Source organism: Oryctolagus cuniculus, chromosome 19, assembly GCF_051225735.1.
Source record: "Oryctolagus cuniculus isolate XC-2025 breed Fujian yellow rabbit chromosome 19, ASM5122573v1, whole genome shotgun sequence".
In the NCBI taxonomy this organism is placed as follows: Eukaryota; Metazoa; Chordata; class Mammalia; order Lagomorpha; family Leporidae; genus Oryctolagus; species Oryctolagus cuniculus.
Window position 1 is genome coordinate 8,358,222 of NC_142885.1, and position 18,515 is coordinate 8,376,736.

Below are 18,515 nucleotides of genomic sequence, written 5' to 3' on the forward strand. Positions count from 1 at the left end.
TTAATGAGATTTTTCTGTTCTGAACTCAGTCCAATATATCCTCAAATCCTTGACTCATATGCTTGAAACTAAACACCTGGAGTGACAGTGACACAATCACATCTTTGGTGAAGCTGTGCTGAGAGCTGCCGGCCTGACTGCCTACTCTAAAAATAAAGAGCTCTACTACGCAGGTGATAGACAAGCGCACCCGGTGACAAGCTGTCTCCACGCGGGACTCCTCGCCTCCTTTTTCAACTTAGGTACCATCTTCTAAAACAAGGCTCCTTCTCTAAAATAACACCCATGTTTTTGTACTGTTAAGCTGAGCCCTCAACAAAATACAATAAATAACCCTTCCTCGATTTCCAAAACAGAAAACACTGCTGTTTGAGAATGCACCAGAACGTGGAATGCACTTTACAAAATTAGAATCAGGACTTCCAAATACTATTGAAATACTCCATGTGCCAGAAGTGCCAGAGGCACTCATATGTTCTTCTGTGGTGTGGTTTAAAAAAAAAAAAAAGAAAAGATTTATTTATTTATTTGAAAGAGTTACACAGGGACAGAAGGAGAGACAGAGAGAGCGAGTGAGCGAGAGGTCTTCCATCCACTGATTCACTCCCCAACTGGCCTCAACCGCCAGGAGCCAGGAGCTTCCTCCAGGTCTCCCATGCATGTGCAGGGGTCCAAGGACTTGGGCCATCTTTCGAGATTGGAAGTGAAGCGGTGCCCACATGAGATGAGAGCAATGCAGGTGGCAGCTTTACCTACTACGCCACAGCTTGGCCCCTCTGGTGTGGACTTAAACAAAAGCAGCTGCCCACACACAGCTAATGAGGTGAGCCATAAACAATGTAACAGGTAAACGCAGGAAGTCCTCCAAAAAAAAAAAAGGCTCTTAAAAAACAAAGGCCAGGCTTGGACTATCCCGATCACAACATTCTAAAAGGCAGGCTCCTAGGAGAAACAGCATCCTGTCAAGGCTACATGATATCCTTAAGGGTGTTATTTCTAAATCTATGCTAAGCACATTCCGTAGCAACTCTTCAGTACACCTACACCAAGTTGGTATTTAAATAGCCTGTGACCATCACTCAAGCTCGACAATGAACTTCAGTGGAAAGTCAACCACCACCCACTGCTTTCAAATCTCAACATTACACTTTTCAAACTGAATACGCTTGGATGGTGAATCAAAGGTGTTTCCCTATGCAGGCTTTCTGCCAGTAACTGCTAGTTTAAAGGGTACAGACACTACCGTTTAACCTGCCTTTTGCTTCCAAAGTGGTTCATTCAACCAAAACTAATGATTAAAAAAAACTCACATTTTCCCTAAATTACCAAGGAAAAACAAAAAACCAAAGTTACCAAATTATCTTAGGTCTTGTATAATTCATTATGTAAACCTATAGAATGAATCAGTGATTATTAAAATTTCCAACACGAGACCAAATACAAATTTCAGACCAAAACAAAAATGAAGAGAACCTTTATAGATGACACTGCATTAGGCTTACAAAAGACAGATGGCTTTCATTTGTTGGTATGCAGACAATTTCTAGGACTTTCAGGGCAGGGGTAGTCACCATACCACAGATCAGGGATTCCAAGACACATCTCCTTACATTTTTACATCTGGAAAATCTCCATGAGCCGCACACTGTGGTGTGATCCGTGTTACTGTCACTCCCACATGAGCCGCACACTGTGGTGTGATCCGTGTAACTGTGTGACTCCCCCATGAGCCAGGTGCTGTGGTATGATCTGTTACTGCATGACTCCCCCATGAACCGCACACTTGGTGTGACCCATGTTACTGGGTGACTCCCTCATGATCTGCACACTGTGGTGTGAACCGTGTTCGTGTGTAACTTTCAAGCAAAGCCATTTTGGATTCTGGGAGGTAAGACAATGCTAACACTAACGTGTACTAAACACTTTGTAGGTACCAGACAGCGCTTCATGTAGTACCAACACCCTGACATGCCTCCAATTATTCCCCTGTATCTCTAAGAAGCAAAGAAAGGAGGCCACTTGTCTGAAGGCAAAGGTGGCGCAATGCAGCCCTCAGCCTGCGCAAGGCGGCCTGACAGCGCCAATGGGTCCTGTGAGCGCAGCCAAGCGTCTTACGAGAGTGCGAACGCAGAGCTCCGAATATAAAGCACAGACATTAGTCCAAAGCATTTATTATAGGAAAACGTTAGAAGTCCTTTATCTCATAATAAATTATATTCGTGCAGACACCGAATTATTTTCTCTTCCAATACTTCCTGAAATTAATTTTCAAGCAATTAACATGGATTTCTATTTCTTAAAAATTCCCTACACTCTCTAGAGAAATAATGTAAGGACATATTCCTAAAACTTGTATCTGAATTCCATTTAAATTTTACTATTAAAATACTTCCAAATAAAACAACTGTACACAGCAATCCAGAAACATTCCGTGGTACAAGTTGACAATGAAACTTACTGGGGTAAACTCACATGGACAGTTACCAACTCAACCCTTGGCAAAAATCCTTGACACTTTCCTAAGAACACACCCTTTGCTCCATACTAAAGAGGTTACACTTCTTTTTCAGAAATGCAGTAAATGGAAGCTTTGCTTTCCTTACACGGTCTACAGATAGAGCTAGTATTAGACAGCTGTGTGCCCAGCTCTCTGCTCAAATAAGCAGTCCTGTCTCTATCACCAGCTTCCAGGATGCCCCTTCACTTCACTGTCTGGCCAATCGATTCCACCAGCCTGGCCGTGATGGCTGGTTCAGAGATAAGACTTGACCCAAACCAGGCCAATCATACATACAACAAGATTTAACTCCAGGACTGGGCTGCTCAGGAAGCCCACTTTAATCTTTCTGCTAGAATTAACACCAGGAGCACACAGCCATGGGAACTGCCGCAGCTTCCCCCCAGGAGCAAGGAGAGGAGAGCAGGGTGTGAGGTCCCCGTCCCACCTGGCACCATCTTGGTCCCACTGGCACCATCTTCGCATTTTCCAGTTAATTAACTGAAGAAAATTCTACTGGGCCAATTTAAGGTAGCTTTCTGATCCTTACATCTGAGAGCATTCTGCTTTTTAAAAAATGATAATAAAATGGTATCAGGACAAGCGGTATTATAAATAGAAGACAGAACTAGAAATGCAAATCGGCTGAAGAAAGGAAGCAAGGCAAAAGCCAACACGCTTCTCACAGGCGCAGCCCGAGAAGGTAACTATCCTTATTTTCTCAGAGAGAAATAATCAGACAGGAGCCTGAGGTTGCCTTCAAGACTGCAGGGAGGACCAGGGGACCTGGGAGAGGAGTCACAGTACCCAAGTGTCCTGCCTATTTTTCCTGGAAGGAGAAGTGAAGGGGGTGGGTGTGTCTTTGCTCCAAGGGGTCTTCTTGCTACACACTGCAACCCAGGGAAACCAAGGGGCACGGAGGGAGGGAGCAGCAGAGACAGGGAGCGAAGGGTGGGCTTCACAGGGGGTAAGACTGTGGGGTGGGAGAACAGGAGGACCCCACTCTCCAGGCCGCTCCCAAACCTTGTCAGGTGTGCTCAGCCTGAAAACCGTGCACCTGCGGAGCCTGCAGAGCGCAGGCAATGATGTCTCCCACCCCATGCAACTGTTGCCAACAGCCCCTGGGGAGGCTCAGGAGAGGCCAGGAGACCAAAGACTCTGAAACTGGGCCAGGTCCTGCCCTTGAGAAAATGCTGGGCTTTTTGTCTGAGCCCCTGGAATCGCCCAGACACCCAGGAGAAGGCAGGTTAGGCCCTCGGGTGTCACCTGGTCAAAGAAACCCCAAGCCCAGTGGACAGCAGCCCGTGGCTGCCCAGTGCCCAGGCTGCCGACTCGCACAACGCTGCCCGACGCAGCCACAGCCACAGCACAGGCCCAGTCACTAAGGAGCTCATTAAGTCATTCATCCAGTGCCTGCGAGCACCATGTGCCAAGCAGCACTCTACCAGGACCCTTTGCTTCGCGGAACCTGTGCGCCAGGAGCAGACGGAAAACTATGCTGTTGGGACAGCCGGAGGGGTGACGGATAAGCCAGCAGACGCATGGTGAGGAGTGCGGCAGGGAGGGAGGAGCGACGTCTCCAGCCAGGGAAGGGCTCTCAAACGTGGAGATCTGAGGGATGTGAGGGAGCACGGAGAGGAAGAGGATGAGAGCATTTCACAGGGGAGGGAGGGAGGGCGGGTGAACTAAGTCAGGCTGAAGCCCTCAAGCCGTAACAAGCCTGCCACGTTTAGGACCAGGGTGGCTGTGGGCCTCAGAGGAACGCAGAGATGGGCACCCGGGGGGCCAACCATAGGATCCCGGGGGACGCCAACCGTAGGATCCCGGGGGACGCCGATCTGATCCTGGAAGGCAGTGCCGGAGGGCTCTGGGAAGGGAGTGACACCATCTGCCATATGCTCTTGGAACACGGAGCTGGTGACCAGTTTAGTGGTTCCTGGAGTCCCAGAGGTGGGGGAGTGGGGCGAGGGGTGCCTACAAGGGGAGGAGCCTGCGCTGCAGTGCAATTCTGTGTCACAGCTGTGGCAGCGGTTACAGGACCTGCACATGTGAAAACACTGCACACACGCAAACACGGCACGCAGGACTGGTGAGAGCTAAAGAAGCCGTCCGTCTCCTGGTTTTGCTATCACACCGTGGTTACACACGACGCTGTGGAGGGGAAAGGCTGGGGGGTACAGCGGACCTCCCTGTACACTCTTCTCCAACCTTCTAGGAATCTGCAATGGCTTCAAAATTCTAAGCCTGCTATTTGAAGTATCGATTGAAGAAAAGTAAAAATAGAAAAAGAACAATGTGACACCAAGCCACGCCCACTGAAACAGTTAAAATAAGAGAAAACACCAAGATTGGCAAAAATACGGAGCAACTGAACTCTCACGCATCGCTGGTGGGAATGGAAACTGGTACAACCACACCGGCACAGAGTTTGGCAAGGTTTGATAAAGTTGAACACAGGTCTACCCTATGACGAAGCAAGTCTTGTCTTTTTTAAGATTTATTTATTTTTATTTGAAAGAGTTATGGAGAGACAGAGACAGACAGAAGTCTTCTACCTGCTGGTTCACTCCCCCGAAGGCCCCAACAGCCAGTACCGGGCCAGGCCAAAGTCAGGAGTCAAGAGCTTCTTCCAGGTCTCCCACATGGGTGGCAGGGGCCCAAGCACTTGGGCCACCTTCTACTGCTTTTCCTAGGCCACAGCAGGAATGGGAAGCGGAGCGGCTGGAATGCAAACCAGTGCCCATATGGGATGCTGGCATGGCAGGCGGACACTTCACTTGCTTTGCCACAACACCAGCCCCCTCACCCAGCAATTCTACTCCTAAGTATAGATCCACCAGAACTGTATACACTCACTCACCCAAAGACACCCACCCAAATGTCAATTCCTAAAAGCCAAAATCAGAGAGCACCCAGTTACCCATCAACAGGCAGAGGGACAGATTACAGCATCGCCACCCAAGGGAACACTGACCAACAGAGAGGACACAAACAACAATACAGATGCATCTCACGTAATGCTGGACAAAACAGGCCAACAAGGAGACAGTGTTTGGCACAGCAGTTAAGATGCCACTTGGGATACCCACATCCCATATTAGAGGACCCGGGTTCACCTCCCTGCTCCACTTCCAATTCCAGCTTCCTGCTAACGCCCACCCTGAGGGTGTTTCAACAAATAAGTCTTTCGAGGCTCACTTGGCTAATCCTCCACCTGTGGCGCCAGCACCCTGGGTCCTAGTCCCGGTCGGGGCACCAGTTCTGTCCCGGTTGCTCCTCTTCCAGTCCAGCTCTCTGCTGTAGCCCAGGAGTGCAGTGGAGGATGGTCCAAGTTCTTGGGCCCTGCACCCCATGGGAGACCAGGAGGAAGCACCTGGCTCCTGGCTTCAGATCGGCGCAGCACGCCGGCCGTAGCGGCCATTTGGGGGGTGAACCAACAGAAGGAAGACCTTTCTCTCTGTCTCTCTCTCTCTCACTGTCTAACTCTGCCTGTCAAAAATAAATAAATAAATAAATAAGTAAGTCTTTCAAATAAATAAGCCAATCAGAGGAGCATACATGGTATGGTTCCACTAACATCAACCTCAAATCAGGGTTTCACAAGTCAGGACAGTGCTTAGCATTGGGGGCTGAGAGGGTGGAAACGGGGCAGCAGAAACTCCCAGTTTATGGGGCTTTCCAGTCCCAGTACATTCCATTTCTTGATCTAGATCCAGGTTTCTCCATCACTTTTCCTACACGTGACTATTGATTATTGTTTTTTTTTTTTTTTTTTTTTTTTTTTGACAGGCAGAGTGGACAGTGAGAGAGAGAGACAGAGAGAAAGGTCTTCCTTTTGCCGTTGGATCACCCTCCAATGGCCGCCGCTGCAGCCGGCGCACCGCGCTGATCCGATGGCAGGAGCCAGGATCCAGGTGCTTTTCCTGGTCTCCCATGGGGTGCAGGGCCCAAGCACCTGGGCCATCCTCCACTGCACTCCCTGGCCATAGCAGAGAGCTGGCCTGGAAGAGGGGCAACCGGGACAGAATCCGGCGCCCCAACCGGGACTAGAACCCGGTGTGCCGGCGCCGCAAGGTGGAGGATTAGCCTATTGAGCCACGGCGCCGGCTCCGACTATTGATTATTGTAAACCATTCAGATCCGTTACAGCCAGATGAAGCCTCTGGAGTATTTCTGTACCACGCAGGAGACGGTATCAACTTAGGACAGACAAAACAACGCTTTTCCCCGCTGTACAATGTGCTTTTAGGGAATAAAACTAACTGCATGCTAATTTTTTAACTTAGAAATAAAAATACACACCCCAGAAAAGCCCTTTTTGAGCTTGGCTTCATATCTTGGCTCCAGGGAGGAATTACGTATGCGAATCCTTTGGAAACGACAAAGCACTGCACACATCCAAGGCCTTGGTATCACTGACATGTATGAACAGGCATCAAGAAATTCTCAAACCCGCCATTGTATGTAACATTTGTCAAAATCCAATTAAGTAAAACTTCGGGATTTTTTTTTTTACCTAAAGATCTAAGGGGAAAAAAAAAAGCCAACTACTGCAAAGGGTTCCCACTCTTTGTACTTTTACGGAATCGGATATCAATATTTCTTTTTTAGGCACTGTTAAAATTAAGAACAAGCCTTTAAAAAGTTCACAGCACACATATTGATTTGAAAATGTACTAATTACTACTGGCTTAGGCAAATGAGCTTCCTCACCTCCACTTCAGGGATGAGATGATTTTACAAAAGCAGTCAGAGGTAACACCAAATGACATTCCAAGTAAATTATATAAGCCAGCACTATTATTCATAATCAAGGCCCCAGTGTTTCAAAGAACTCCCTCTATGACCTGGGTCTTAGGGGCTAGTTCCAAATTCCTACACTTGATCTTAGCCAAAAGGCCGAGAAGCGGTTACCAGCTCCGAATTCCTGAAGGGGGAAGGGGTCATGGGGTCTTACGCTGATGTTTCAACGAGCCTTTTTGGGGAGGAGCTCTCAATATCAGAATAAACGCAGCCTGTGGGAAAGGCAGTTTGCTCAAAGCTACAGGGCAAGTGTGAAAGGAGTTTATCCTGCAGGAGCCAGGAGCCGTCCTGGGGAGGAAGTGCCAGAAACCGGGCACAGCACGAGACGCCGGCTGCGCCTGCTCTCGGCACTCTCAGTACAGTTATTTTCAATTTGAGAACATCGGCATTGTAAAGCAATTACTGTTCACAATTAACATACCAGTTGCTCCGAGAAAACCTTTTCTTCTTAAGAGCCCTAGGTTCTTTTTGTTTTTAACATTTTTAATTATTGAAAAGCAACATATGCTCAAGGAGGTCAGAGGAGGAGAGAGATTAACAACATAAAAGGAATCCAATGTAGTCTCAGTACCCCCTTCTCTCTCTCTCTCTCTCTCTCTCTCTCTCTCTCTCTCACACACACACACACACACACACACACACACGAACCCCTGCTTCTCCTCCTCCAGGCTCCCAGTTCCTCCCCAGAGGGACTCACAATATTCCCAACACTCACTATTCTTCCACTGAGAGCCTACAGAGACGGCCCACTTATAAACCTTGCGCTTGCTGTTCTACTTATTGCGCACACAGCACACACACTATCCACTTTTCCAAATCAGAATTCTTCCCCCTCAGGGCTGCATCTTGGAGAATGCTCCGTCTCAGAGTGAGCGCGGTGCCTTACTCTATGGACAGCCACGCGTCCTTGGGGTTACAGGGTAATCTGCTTACCTACCGCTCTGCTGACGCACATGTGGGTAGTTTTCAGTCTTCAAACAATGCTGCAATCATTTTGCACAGAAGACTTTGAATAGATATGCAAATACATCTGTAAGGAAGAAACCCTAGGGGCAGAACCGCTGGGTCCAAGGGCACAGACATTCATCTTACCAAGAACTGCCCTCCATCGCTAGCTACTGCCGCTACTGCGCCATCAACGTTCCAGAGAGCCCCTGCTCAGCCACTCCCTGGTGAGCGCTCAATGGTTTCAGAACTCTTTGGTCTGCCCATCTGAGAGATGAAGAAGTGTTTCATCCTGAGTTCTGACTTGTATTTTATTTAGTTCAAGTAGGGCTGATTGTCAATTTCAAATAAATTTTTAAAGGAAAGAAAATGGATATGTAAGGGGAAATAGAACTGTGTCTTTTCACATATTTAAAAATCCATTTTTGTTTGTTTTCTTTTCTGTGACTTGCCCCTATTCTTTGCCTACTAGGTTACTGGTCTTCTAAAATTAATTTTGAAAGCTCTTCGTATGTTAAGAAAATCAGGCTGGAGCTGGCGCTGTGGCATAGCGGGTAAAGCCACTGCCTGCAGTGTCTGTATCCCATATGGGCACCAGTTCGAGTCCCAGCTGCTCCACTTCCGATCCCGCTCTCTGCTGTGGCCTGGGAAAGCAGCAGAAGATGGCCCTAGTCCTTGGGCCCCTGCACCCACGTGGAAGACCCACAAGAAGCTCCTGGCTCCTGATCAGCACTGGCCGCTGTGGCCAACTGGGGAGTGAACCAGCGGATGGAAGATTCTCTCTCTCTCTGCCTCTCCTTTTCTTTCAGAGTAAGTCTGATTTTCAAATAAATAAATAAATCTTAAAAAAAAAAAAAAAGAAAACCAGACTTTCATTTTCACATCGATTAAAACTGCTTTCCCTAGCCTGCGACTGCACATTGATTTTATCCTATTTTTACAAGAAGAAATTTTCTATCCAGCTACTTTACTAAGTGCTTTACTGTCTGCAAGCGTTTTCAGCCGCTCTTCACTCCGTGCAGATAGCGACACCGTCACCTCGCCGTGAACAGCAGCAGGGTGGCCGCCCGCACGTGACTGTGTGCATCCCTGACGGCTCCAGGTTTGAGCAGGAAGGCCGCCAAGGCTTCCCCCTTGAAGAGGAGGCCGGCTTCGGTTTGCAACACTAGTTCTCTCAGGAAGGTCTCTGCGCTCACAGAGAATGTGACAATCCATTCCTGAGCACTACTGTGCCAGGATCAGCAGTCGGTTCCATGGATTTTCCTCCATGTCAACGTACAGCACAAGTAGCTTTATCATTTACATGGTTACGTAGGCTAAGAAATAACAGCAACCCATCACTCTGTACTTCCAGCATGCTAGTCTATAAATAATTCATAAGCACTCATTAAAATACTGAATCCATCTTCATCAGGTCTTGGGCAGTACAAAAGCAAGCAGGTATCTCCCAGTACAGCCAGGAAGGCAGAGTCGTGCACAGATCGCGATTCTACGCACAGCCTCCGCCTTTCTTCCCTGAGGTTGCTTCTGTGGTGAGAAATGAAAGTCAGACCTTCTGATTCCTACTCCAGCATCTGCGCCCCGGGAAAGCACCAAGGCTTCAGACAGCCCAGCGGCCGCACAGCATACAAAGGAGGAAGCAGGCTGCCGTCTACGACAGCGTCAACTGCGGGCATCCGGAGAGCAAGCTGCGAGCTCCAGACATCGGAGACGCATCTCCCAGCAGCCAGCGGAGTAGGTTCAGGCTCAGGGCCCCGGCGTGGCCGACATTCCTCAGCCAATTAGAATTCCTGTCTGCCGAGGTGCAGGCCGCTGGAAGGGCAGAGCGGGGTGCAGCACCAGGGGCACTGATTGTGCGTCACTCAAGCCTTGTTTTAAACAATGAAATCCAGAAATGTGGGAACAACATTCCACTTAGTTTAAATATTTAAATGGATTCAACTGCATCTGGAGACACAATCCTAACTCTACCATTTGAAGAGGATGTGCCCATCCGCACACGAGGCGCCTTTGTTTTTAAACACGGCTCCGCTGGCTCTGTCGGAGCGGGAAGGGCCTCCCAGAGTGTGCCTGGGATCACAGGCCATTCCAAGTTGGGAGCTTTCTCTAGGAAATTCACTCAAAAACAGCAAGCAAAGCAGTCATGTAAGTCAGGGACAAAGCCAGATTCTTCACATTCCTTATTTGCTCAAAAACACTTAACTTCTAAAACGGTTTTGAGATTACAAATATTTGAATCCTAAATTAAGAGCCCTTAAAGCCTTTCTCCGCTAGATAATCAGGGCAATGTAACGATATCAAAATTCTTCATCCATCTGAACTTTCCGAACCGCACAATAAAATGTGCTGTTTGGCCAGTACTCATAACAGTGTTACAAAACAGCCAGGCCAATTACCCGGATCATTGGGTTGATGTTGAAATATTATGGGTCAGTGTTTCCTTACTTCTTTCTTTTTTTCTTAATTCATGAGAAAATACCTCACCAGTAACTCGGCCTCCAGAACGTCCCCTCAACCAAACCAAGAAAACGAACATCTGCAGAAGAGAAAGAAAAACCTGAGATTCAGAACCAACTTCCTGGGGCCGGCGCCGTGGCTCACTTGGTTAACCCTCCACCTGCAGTGCTGGCAGCCCATATGGGCGCCGGGTTCTAGTCCCGGTTGCCCCTCTTCCAGGCCAGCTCTCTGCTGTGGCCCGGGAGTGCAGTGGAGGATGGCCCAACTCCTTGGGCCCTGCACCTGCGTGGGAGACCAGGAGGAAGCACCTGGCTCCTGGCTTCGGATCAGCGCAGCACCGGCCGTGGCGGCCATTTGGGGAGTGAACCAACAGAAGGAAGACCTTTGTCTCTCTCTCTCTCTTTCACTGTCTAACTCTGTCAAATTAAAAAAAAAAAAAAAAAAAAAAAAAACCAACTTTCTTAGTTACAAATAATGGCGTTCTGAACTGTTAGAGCAAAAAATTCTGGTCTGATGCATCACAACTACTTTGAAAACACATATGGAATAAAGTCTATGAGAGATTTCATGTTTTGGGGCTGGGCTGTGGTGTAGTGGGTGAAGCCACTGCCTGCAGTGCCGGCATCCCATATGGGCACAGAGTTCCAGCTGCTCCACTTCCAATCCATAGCTCTCTGCTATGACCTGGGAAAGCAGCAGAGAATGACCCAAGTTCTTGGGCCCCTGCACCCACACAGGAGACCCAGAGGAAGCTCCTGGCTCCTGGCTTCGGATCAGTGCAGCTCTGGCCACTGCAGCCAATTGGAGAGTGAACCAGCGGATATAAGACCTCTCTCTCTCTGCCTCTCCTTCTCTCTGTGTAACTCTGACTTTTAAATAAATAAATGAATCTTTAAAAAAATTTAATGTTTCAAGTCACTTAGGCCGGTCAATAAGATTACAAGGAGAAAAGGATTTTGAGGGTGGAAAGGTGTTCTTTTTTTTTTTTTTTAAGACAACAGAAATGTGATCAAATAACAAAATCGCTGATAGAACCTGCACTGGCACTGGGCAGAATGTGATTCCTTTGAAAGTATAAAACTGCAACTTGAGGCTTGCCACAGTGTTGGAACTAACCCATCCTACACTTGATCTTAGCCAGAGGGCCAGGAAGCAGAACTAACCCATCCTACATCTTTAGATAATCTGGTTCAAGACGTACCTAGGCTGTGCCCTCCTACATTTAACGAGGGCCTTAAGAAAACTGTCATACCCACTGGCTATCAACTAATCACTACTCCACCTCACCCCAGCAACCAGGTTACAGTTGTTGAAACAGCAGTTCTGCCTGGGGGCTGGCACTGTGGCCCATCGGGTTAAGCTACCCCTACAGCGCTGCCATCCCATCTGGGCACCAGCTGGGGTACAGGCTGCTCCACTTTCGATCCAGCTCCCTGCTGATGCACCTGGGAGAGCAGCAGCAGATGGCCCGAGTCCTTGGGCCTCTGCATCTACGTGGGAGACCTGGATGAAGCTCCTGGCAGCCATCTGAGAAGTGAACCGTGGATCAAAGATTCCTTTCTCTTCCTCTCTCTCTTCCTCTCTCTCTCCCTAATTCTGATATAAATAAATAAATCTTACAAAGTTCTGCCTTCCTTAATGTTTTTATTGATACAAAACAAAGTCAGAACATTTTCTTAAATTTTTTTTTTTTAATTTGACAGGTAGAGTTAGAGAGAGAGAGAGAGAGAGAGAGAGAGAGAAAGAGAGAAAGGTCTTCTTTCTATTGGTTCGCTCCCCAAAATAGCTGCTATGGCCGGTGCTACACCGATCTGAAGCCAGGAGCCAGGTGCTTCTCACGGTCTCCCATGTGGGTGCAGGGCCCAAGGACCTGGGCCATCCTCCACTGCCCTCCTGGGCCACAGCAGAGAGCTGGCCTGGAAGAGGAGCAACCAGGACTAGAACCCGGCGCCCACATGGGATGCCAGCACCGCAGGCAGAGGATCAACCAGTGAGCCACGGCACCTGGCCTCTTAATCTTTAAGAGAAACTTAAATCTTTGAATCAACTGTTTGATCACTTGTTACTGATCAATTAAAAATAGCCATTATTAACACCATTTCTCTCCCATGTTTGTTAGCAGCAAAGCCGAGACACAAGGCGGTGTGACACAGCTTGTGCTAACTTCCAAGACAGCCGCACATCTCCATGTGCTATCAAGGAAGGTCTCCTGCTTTCTCTCTACGTGGATGTGAATTCTTCTCTTCGCAATACACAGTCACGCTCCAAAGATACCAGGCCAGCGAGCATTTCCAGGCAGGAAAGCACGTGGTGTTTCACCTGGCTGCTGCACAGAATAGAATTTCATTTTCCTGAAGAGCACTGTGGAACCCTTAGGGCTCAGAATCCCGTTCTTTTGCCCAAAATGGCCTAAATGATGTTAACTGAAATTCACCTCTATACCATGTGAGAAGTTTTTGCAAATCTTGCTCAAATTTTACATCAAAATGTTTCCAAAATATCCGATTTGCCAGTGAACTCTAAAACGGCTCCAAAATAATGCTCTAAGACACTGGATTTTGCACATATTTTGCCCCTAAGCCTACAGAAACCACTTAAAAGCTATTTTCCTACTAAAATATCACAATAGCACTCATTGAATAACATTATCTTTTAAAGATTTATTTATTTTTTGAAAGAGTTATAGAAAGAGGGAACGACATAGAGGTCTTTCATCCACTGGTCCACTCCCCAGTTGGCCGCAACGGCCAGCACAGGCCAGGCTGAAGCCAGGAGCCTGGAGCTTCATCTGGGTCTCCCACGTGAGTATCAGGGGCCCAAACACATGGGCCATCTTCCACTGCTCTTCCCAGGCCATGAGCAGAGAGCTGCATCAGAAGTGGAGCAGCAGGGACTCAACCCAGTGCCCACATAGGATGCCAGAGTCGAGGGCCGCAGCCCTACCCACTACACAACAATGCCAGCCCCAAAATAACATGATTTCAAATATAAAGACTCAAACAGTGGCTGGCATTGTGGCTCGGAGGTTTAAGTGCTGCTTCTGCCCCCGAATCCTGCATCAGAGCGCCAGTTCAAGTCTGGGCCACTCCACTTCCACCCCAACTCCCTGCTCATTCATCCTGGGAGGCAGCCGGGCCCCTGCTGGGGAGCCGGCTCCAGGCTTCAGCCTGGCCCATCCCGAGCTGTTGCAGGCACTCGGGAAAGTGCATCAGCGCCATCTCTCCCTCTCTCACTCCCTTCCTCTCCACTTTTCAAGGGGGATGAAAACAAACATTTTTATTTCCATTTTTAAAAAGGACATTCTTCTGTTTAGACCAGATTTCCAGAGCAGTTCAGCATATTACCCACAAGTGTTTTTTGTTGTTAAAAAAAAAGTCCCACAGGAAAAAACACTCATAAACAATACATAATATGAATGGGAGGCATAAATCAGACTCAACTGCCATGCTGGAACACGGATTTCTGAATACCAGGATTGCAAACAGAAAGGATACATGCCCAACCACGACGTGAAATCAGTAGACAGACTAGGCCGGCGCTGTGGTTCACTAGGCTAATCCTCCACCTTGCGGCGCCGGCACACCGGGTTCTAGTCCCGGTTGGGGCGCCGGATTCTGTCCTGGTTGCCCCTCTTCCAGGCCAGCTCTCTGCTGTGGCCAGGGAGTGCAGTGGAGGATGGCCCGGGTGCTTGGGCCCTGCACCCCATGGGAGACCAGGAAAAGCACCTGGCTCCTGGCTCCTGGCTCCTGCCATCGGATCAGCGCGGTGCGCCGGCCGCAGTGCGCCGGCCGCGGCGGCCATGGGAGGGTGAACCAACGGCAAAGGAAGACCTTTCTCTCTGTCTCTCTCTCTCTCACTGTCCACTCTGCCTCTCAAAAAAAAAAAAAAAAAAAATCAGTAGACAGACTGACAGAGCCTGTGAAAAGCAGATGAAGGACGTCCCAATGGCCGGACTCTCGCGGGCCCAGGGAGGTGAAAGTGTTCCCTGTCTCCGACCACACATTCCCCCGCTCGGAGTCCAAGGCTCTAGTCACCACCAGATACGGCTGTGGGCCCAACCGTTCCAAATGCTCCCTTCTAGTTCCAGCGTCTTCCTTGTCTTTCCAATGAATTGCACTCTGTGTGGCACTCGCAGACTGGTTAGAATACCCTCCATTGTGAAAAGTCATTATGTTCAAATATCAAACACGGAAATGAGATCTTTGAAACCCATAACTTAATTACTCAACTCTTTGAAAGATCATTGTTATCCACAAATGCCATTAGTGAGATTTCAAATTCCCCTGAAAACCATAAAGACCAGACCAAAATCTATTCCATCTTCAACTAAACACCATGTTCCAGCATTTCCACCCAAGGTAAGGCTAGGAAGATGACCAACACCACTACACCCTTCTGCTGCGAGGGAGACCACACTCAAACCGCTGGACACCCGGTGTTCCCGAGAGCCCCCGCCCACCAACGCCGCCAGGGAGCACGTCTGTACGTGGCACGCCTCGTTCCTGAGCCCAGCCACAGCCTGGGAGGAGAAACCAGGGTCCCGGCCCGGCCGGATTCACACACGCGCACCTGACACACCTGCCTCTGAAACACCATCTCCACCCAGCTCCCCAAATCAATCCCTCTGCTGTTTAACAGAACGAACCACTGCGATGCCAATGGCAGATCACGTTGCAGACCAGAACCAAGCGGGAGTGGCCAGGGACTGCGACTGTCTGCCACCACCGAGGTGGCAAGGTGCGCGCTGCCTCCACGCGGGACAGGTGCTCCCTCTCGCCCCCCGCGCCAGCGGGTGCACCTGCTTGTCCACAGAGCCAGGGTCAGCGTTGGGCCTAACCGTTCCCTGATCTTACGCCGCTGTGCGAATGTTTCTAAACTCAAACCAGAAAGAGGGCTCGTGCCAACCACTCTGAACTTTTCAAAGTAAAACTGACTTTGAGGGGGGAAGAAAAATCACCCATTGTCGTTTTCGCGGATTTGACCGACGACAGCTGGGCCTCAAAAGCGGGCGTTCCGACCCCTGAGCCCCGACCCGGGGGTCCTCGCACAGAGACCCGCGGGCCCACCCGGGCGGGGACCCCACTCCGCAGGGCCGGGGTCCGGGAAGCCCCGCAGGGTGCGGACAGACGCCGGGGGCCGGCGACGGAGGGAGGCGTCCACGCCCCCGCGCCCCCCGAGCCGCCTCCGGGCGAGGACACAGCGGGAGGAACGGCGGAGCCCGCGCCGCGGCCGGGTGGGCGCTCGGGCAGCGGGGGTCAAGTGCAATGCAGCGGAACCGGGGCGGGGGGGGGGGGACCTAGGCGGGCGCAGGCCGCGGCCCGGGCAGACGGCCGCCGTCGCAGGACCTGGCGGGAAGTGAGAAAGAACCGGGGGACCCGGCTGAGGACCCGAGGCTCCAGGAAGAAAAGGGTGGAGGCCGGGAGACCCCAGCGAGGGGGCGGGGCCAGCACAAAATGCGGGGCGGGGGGGGGCGGGACCGGGGGAGAAGGCAGGCGGTGGGGGGGTGAGGAAGGGGCTGGGATCCAGGGGGAGGGGGAGGAGGGGAGAGAAGGTGGAGGAGGGGGCGAGAAACGGGCGCTGGGGGCCAGGGGACAGGGACAGGAAGGCCGGGCTGCGGCCGGGCCGGGGGTGGGCGGCAAGGGGACAGGTGGGGGCAGACGCCGGGGGCGCCGAGCCCGGCGGGCGCGGGGCCCGGGGAGTCGGGGGGCGCGCGGAGGGGGCGGGGCCGGGCCGCGGCGAGGGGGCGGGGCCGGCCGGGAGCGGCGAGGGGCGCACGCCGGGGGGGCGGGGGGAGACGAGGTCCTGGGACAACGGCCGGCGTGGGGGAGGGCGCCCCCGAGGGGGCTCCGGGGGCCCGAGGGGGCGCCCGCGGCGCGGGTGGGCCTCCCGCCCGCCCTACCTGTCAGACGGATCTTGATGCTGGAGCCGCTTCTGCGCGTCCCGGGGTTCGACATCTCCCGCCGACGATCGGGCAGCCGCGGATCCAGCGCCGCCGCCGCCCCCCGACCCGGCCCGGCCCGGCCCCGCCGCCGCCGCCGCCTCAAGGTTACGGCTCCGGGCTGGGCGCCGGGGTCCGAGCCGGGACACAAACTCCGCGGCCCAGGCGTCCGGGCGGCGGAGCCCAGGGGATCGGCGCTCGCCCCGGCGCCCGGACCCTCGTGGCTCCCACCGAGCCCAGTCCTGAGTCGCCGCCGCCGCCGCCTCCACCACCTCGGAGCCGGACGCCTGCCGCCCTCGCCGCTTCCGCCGCCGCCGCCGCCGCCGCCTCCCGGAGCCGCGCGCGCGCCCGCCGCCGTGCGGGCCCGGCCCTGCGCGCGCCCGCCGCCGTGCGCCCCCGCGCCTGTGTGCGTGCGCGCGCCCGCGGTACGTCGGGGGCGGGGCACGCCGCCGCCGCCAGCCCGCTCGCTCCTCGGGCGCGCGCCGGGCCTGCAGCCCGTGGGCCGGGGGCTTCTCGCTTCTTCCCGCTCCCGCGGCGCCCGAGGGGATCTGCGGATGCGGACGCTGAGGTGGGGAGAAGGGGCGTCCCCGGGTGTCGCGCTCCGGGCTCCGTCCTCCTGACGAGCTGTTGAGAGCCGCGGGCTGGCGACCCGGTTTGTTGGGAGAGGCCGGGGGAGAGACTTGGCGCGGAGGCGGCGTCTGCGCCCCGTGGCCCCATCGCGGAGTGGCCGGCGCCGCGCGTGGGGACAGGAGAGGGGTGGACTGTGCCCACGGTCTGCCCAGACACCGCAGCGGCCCCGGGGCCGCCTTCTCCCCTTGCTTCCCGAGTGGCCGATTCCACTAAGGAATCCTTAGCCTGTTCTCCGGCCGTTACCGCGTCCGGGGGGAGGACACACGATTTTGTCCCGAGGAAAAGCAGGCTTTGTTTTTTTTTTCTCTCCTGTTTTTGACCCGCCTCCTGTGCACGAATTTGCCACCAGGCCTGGATCGCGTCCGGGTGCCCAGCAGCGCGGGCCCTGGGCCTTTGCTGAGGTCGCGCCCCTCGGGGAGGCCGGGAGCACCTGCACGCGCCTGCCTGGCTGGCTGGCTCGCTCCCGGGCTGGACGCAAGGGCTCCGGGCTCGGCACCTGCCCTGGACCGTGCCTGTGGCCCCGCGCAGACTGTGAGTGATCCTGGTGACAAGTGCAGGAATCCAAGCTGTGTCCAAAGCAGGGGACCAGGACCCAGCCATGTTCCCGTTCGCAGGCACCTTTTAGGGTCTCCAGGGATCCCCACTCTAATGTCCGGCGGGTCAGCGTGCCCCCAACCCCACTCCTGTCCATTGATGGTGTCCTCAACACGCCCATCGGGTGGTCTCTGGAAACCACTTCTCACTAACAAGTGGCTGCGCTTGTCACTTAACCGCTTACACGCACCTGCCGAGAGCACCTTGGGCCACCTACTGTGTGCCTGGGAACAAGACACAAAAGAAATCCATCAGCATCCCAGAGGCTCGGTTCCCTGGGCGATCCAGATCAGCTGATGACGAGCTGGTGATAGGCGTGTGTGCAGAAGGCTAAGACACACATGATAGAACCGTCCTGCTGGAGGAGAGAGCTAGGGGGCCATCTCAGAAGGGAGAAGACCTTGACCTAGGGTGTAACGAAAGGCAGTGTGCAAGTTCACTGGGCAAAGAAGTGGGGAAGGGCATTATAGACAGGGAACAGACTATGCAAAATCATGAGCATCCATGCGTTTCCTGGCAGTTGTCCCTCTAAGTGCAGTCACACAGCTACTGAACCCTCTGCCCATGCGCCTTACACCACTGAAAAGATCTTTGTCCCCTTAAAAAAAAATCACTGGAGGCGGGAAGGTGAGAGACCCAGCTTGGGCCACG

The 18,515-nt window shown here is 52.4% G+C and overlaps 1 protein-coding gene across 5 annotated transcripts in view; it reads right to left on the bottom strand.

Annotated features, from left to right (window-relative positions):
* The window catches only part of SMURF1 (SMAD specific E3 ubiquitin protein ligase 1), a 107,846-nt gene extending 90,864 nt beyond the window's left edge, over positions 1 to 16,982 (bottom strand). For 2 of the 5 annotated variants that reach the window (XM_051847770.3, XM_051847769.3), the window contains exon 1: positions 16,602 to 16,982. In XM_051847770.3, coding sequence (XP_051703730.1) covers positions 16,602 to 16,656 — 55 coding nt within the window. In that variant the 5' untranslated portion in view covers positions 16,657 to 16,982. Of the gene's footprint in view, positions 1 to 8,233; positions 8,271 to 16,601 lie in introns of those variants that run through there. The other 3 variants (XM_051847774.3, XM_051847773.3, XM_070064391.2) reach the window with 3 other exon arrangements.
* Between the last annotated feature and the right edge of the window lie 1,533 nt (positions 16,983 to 18,515).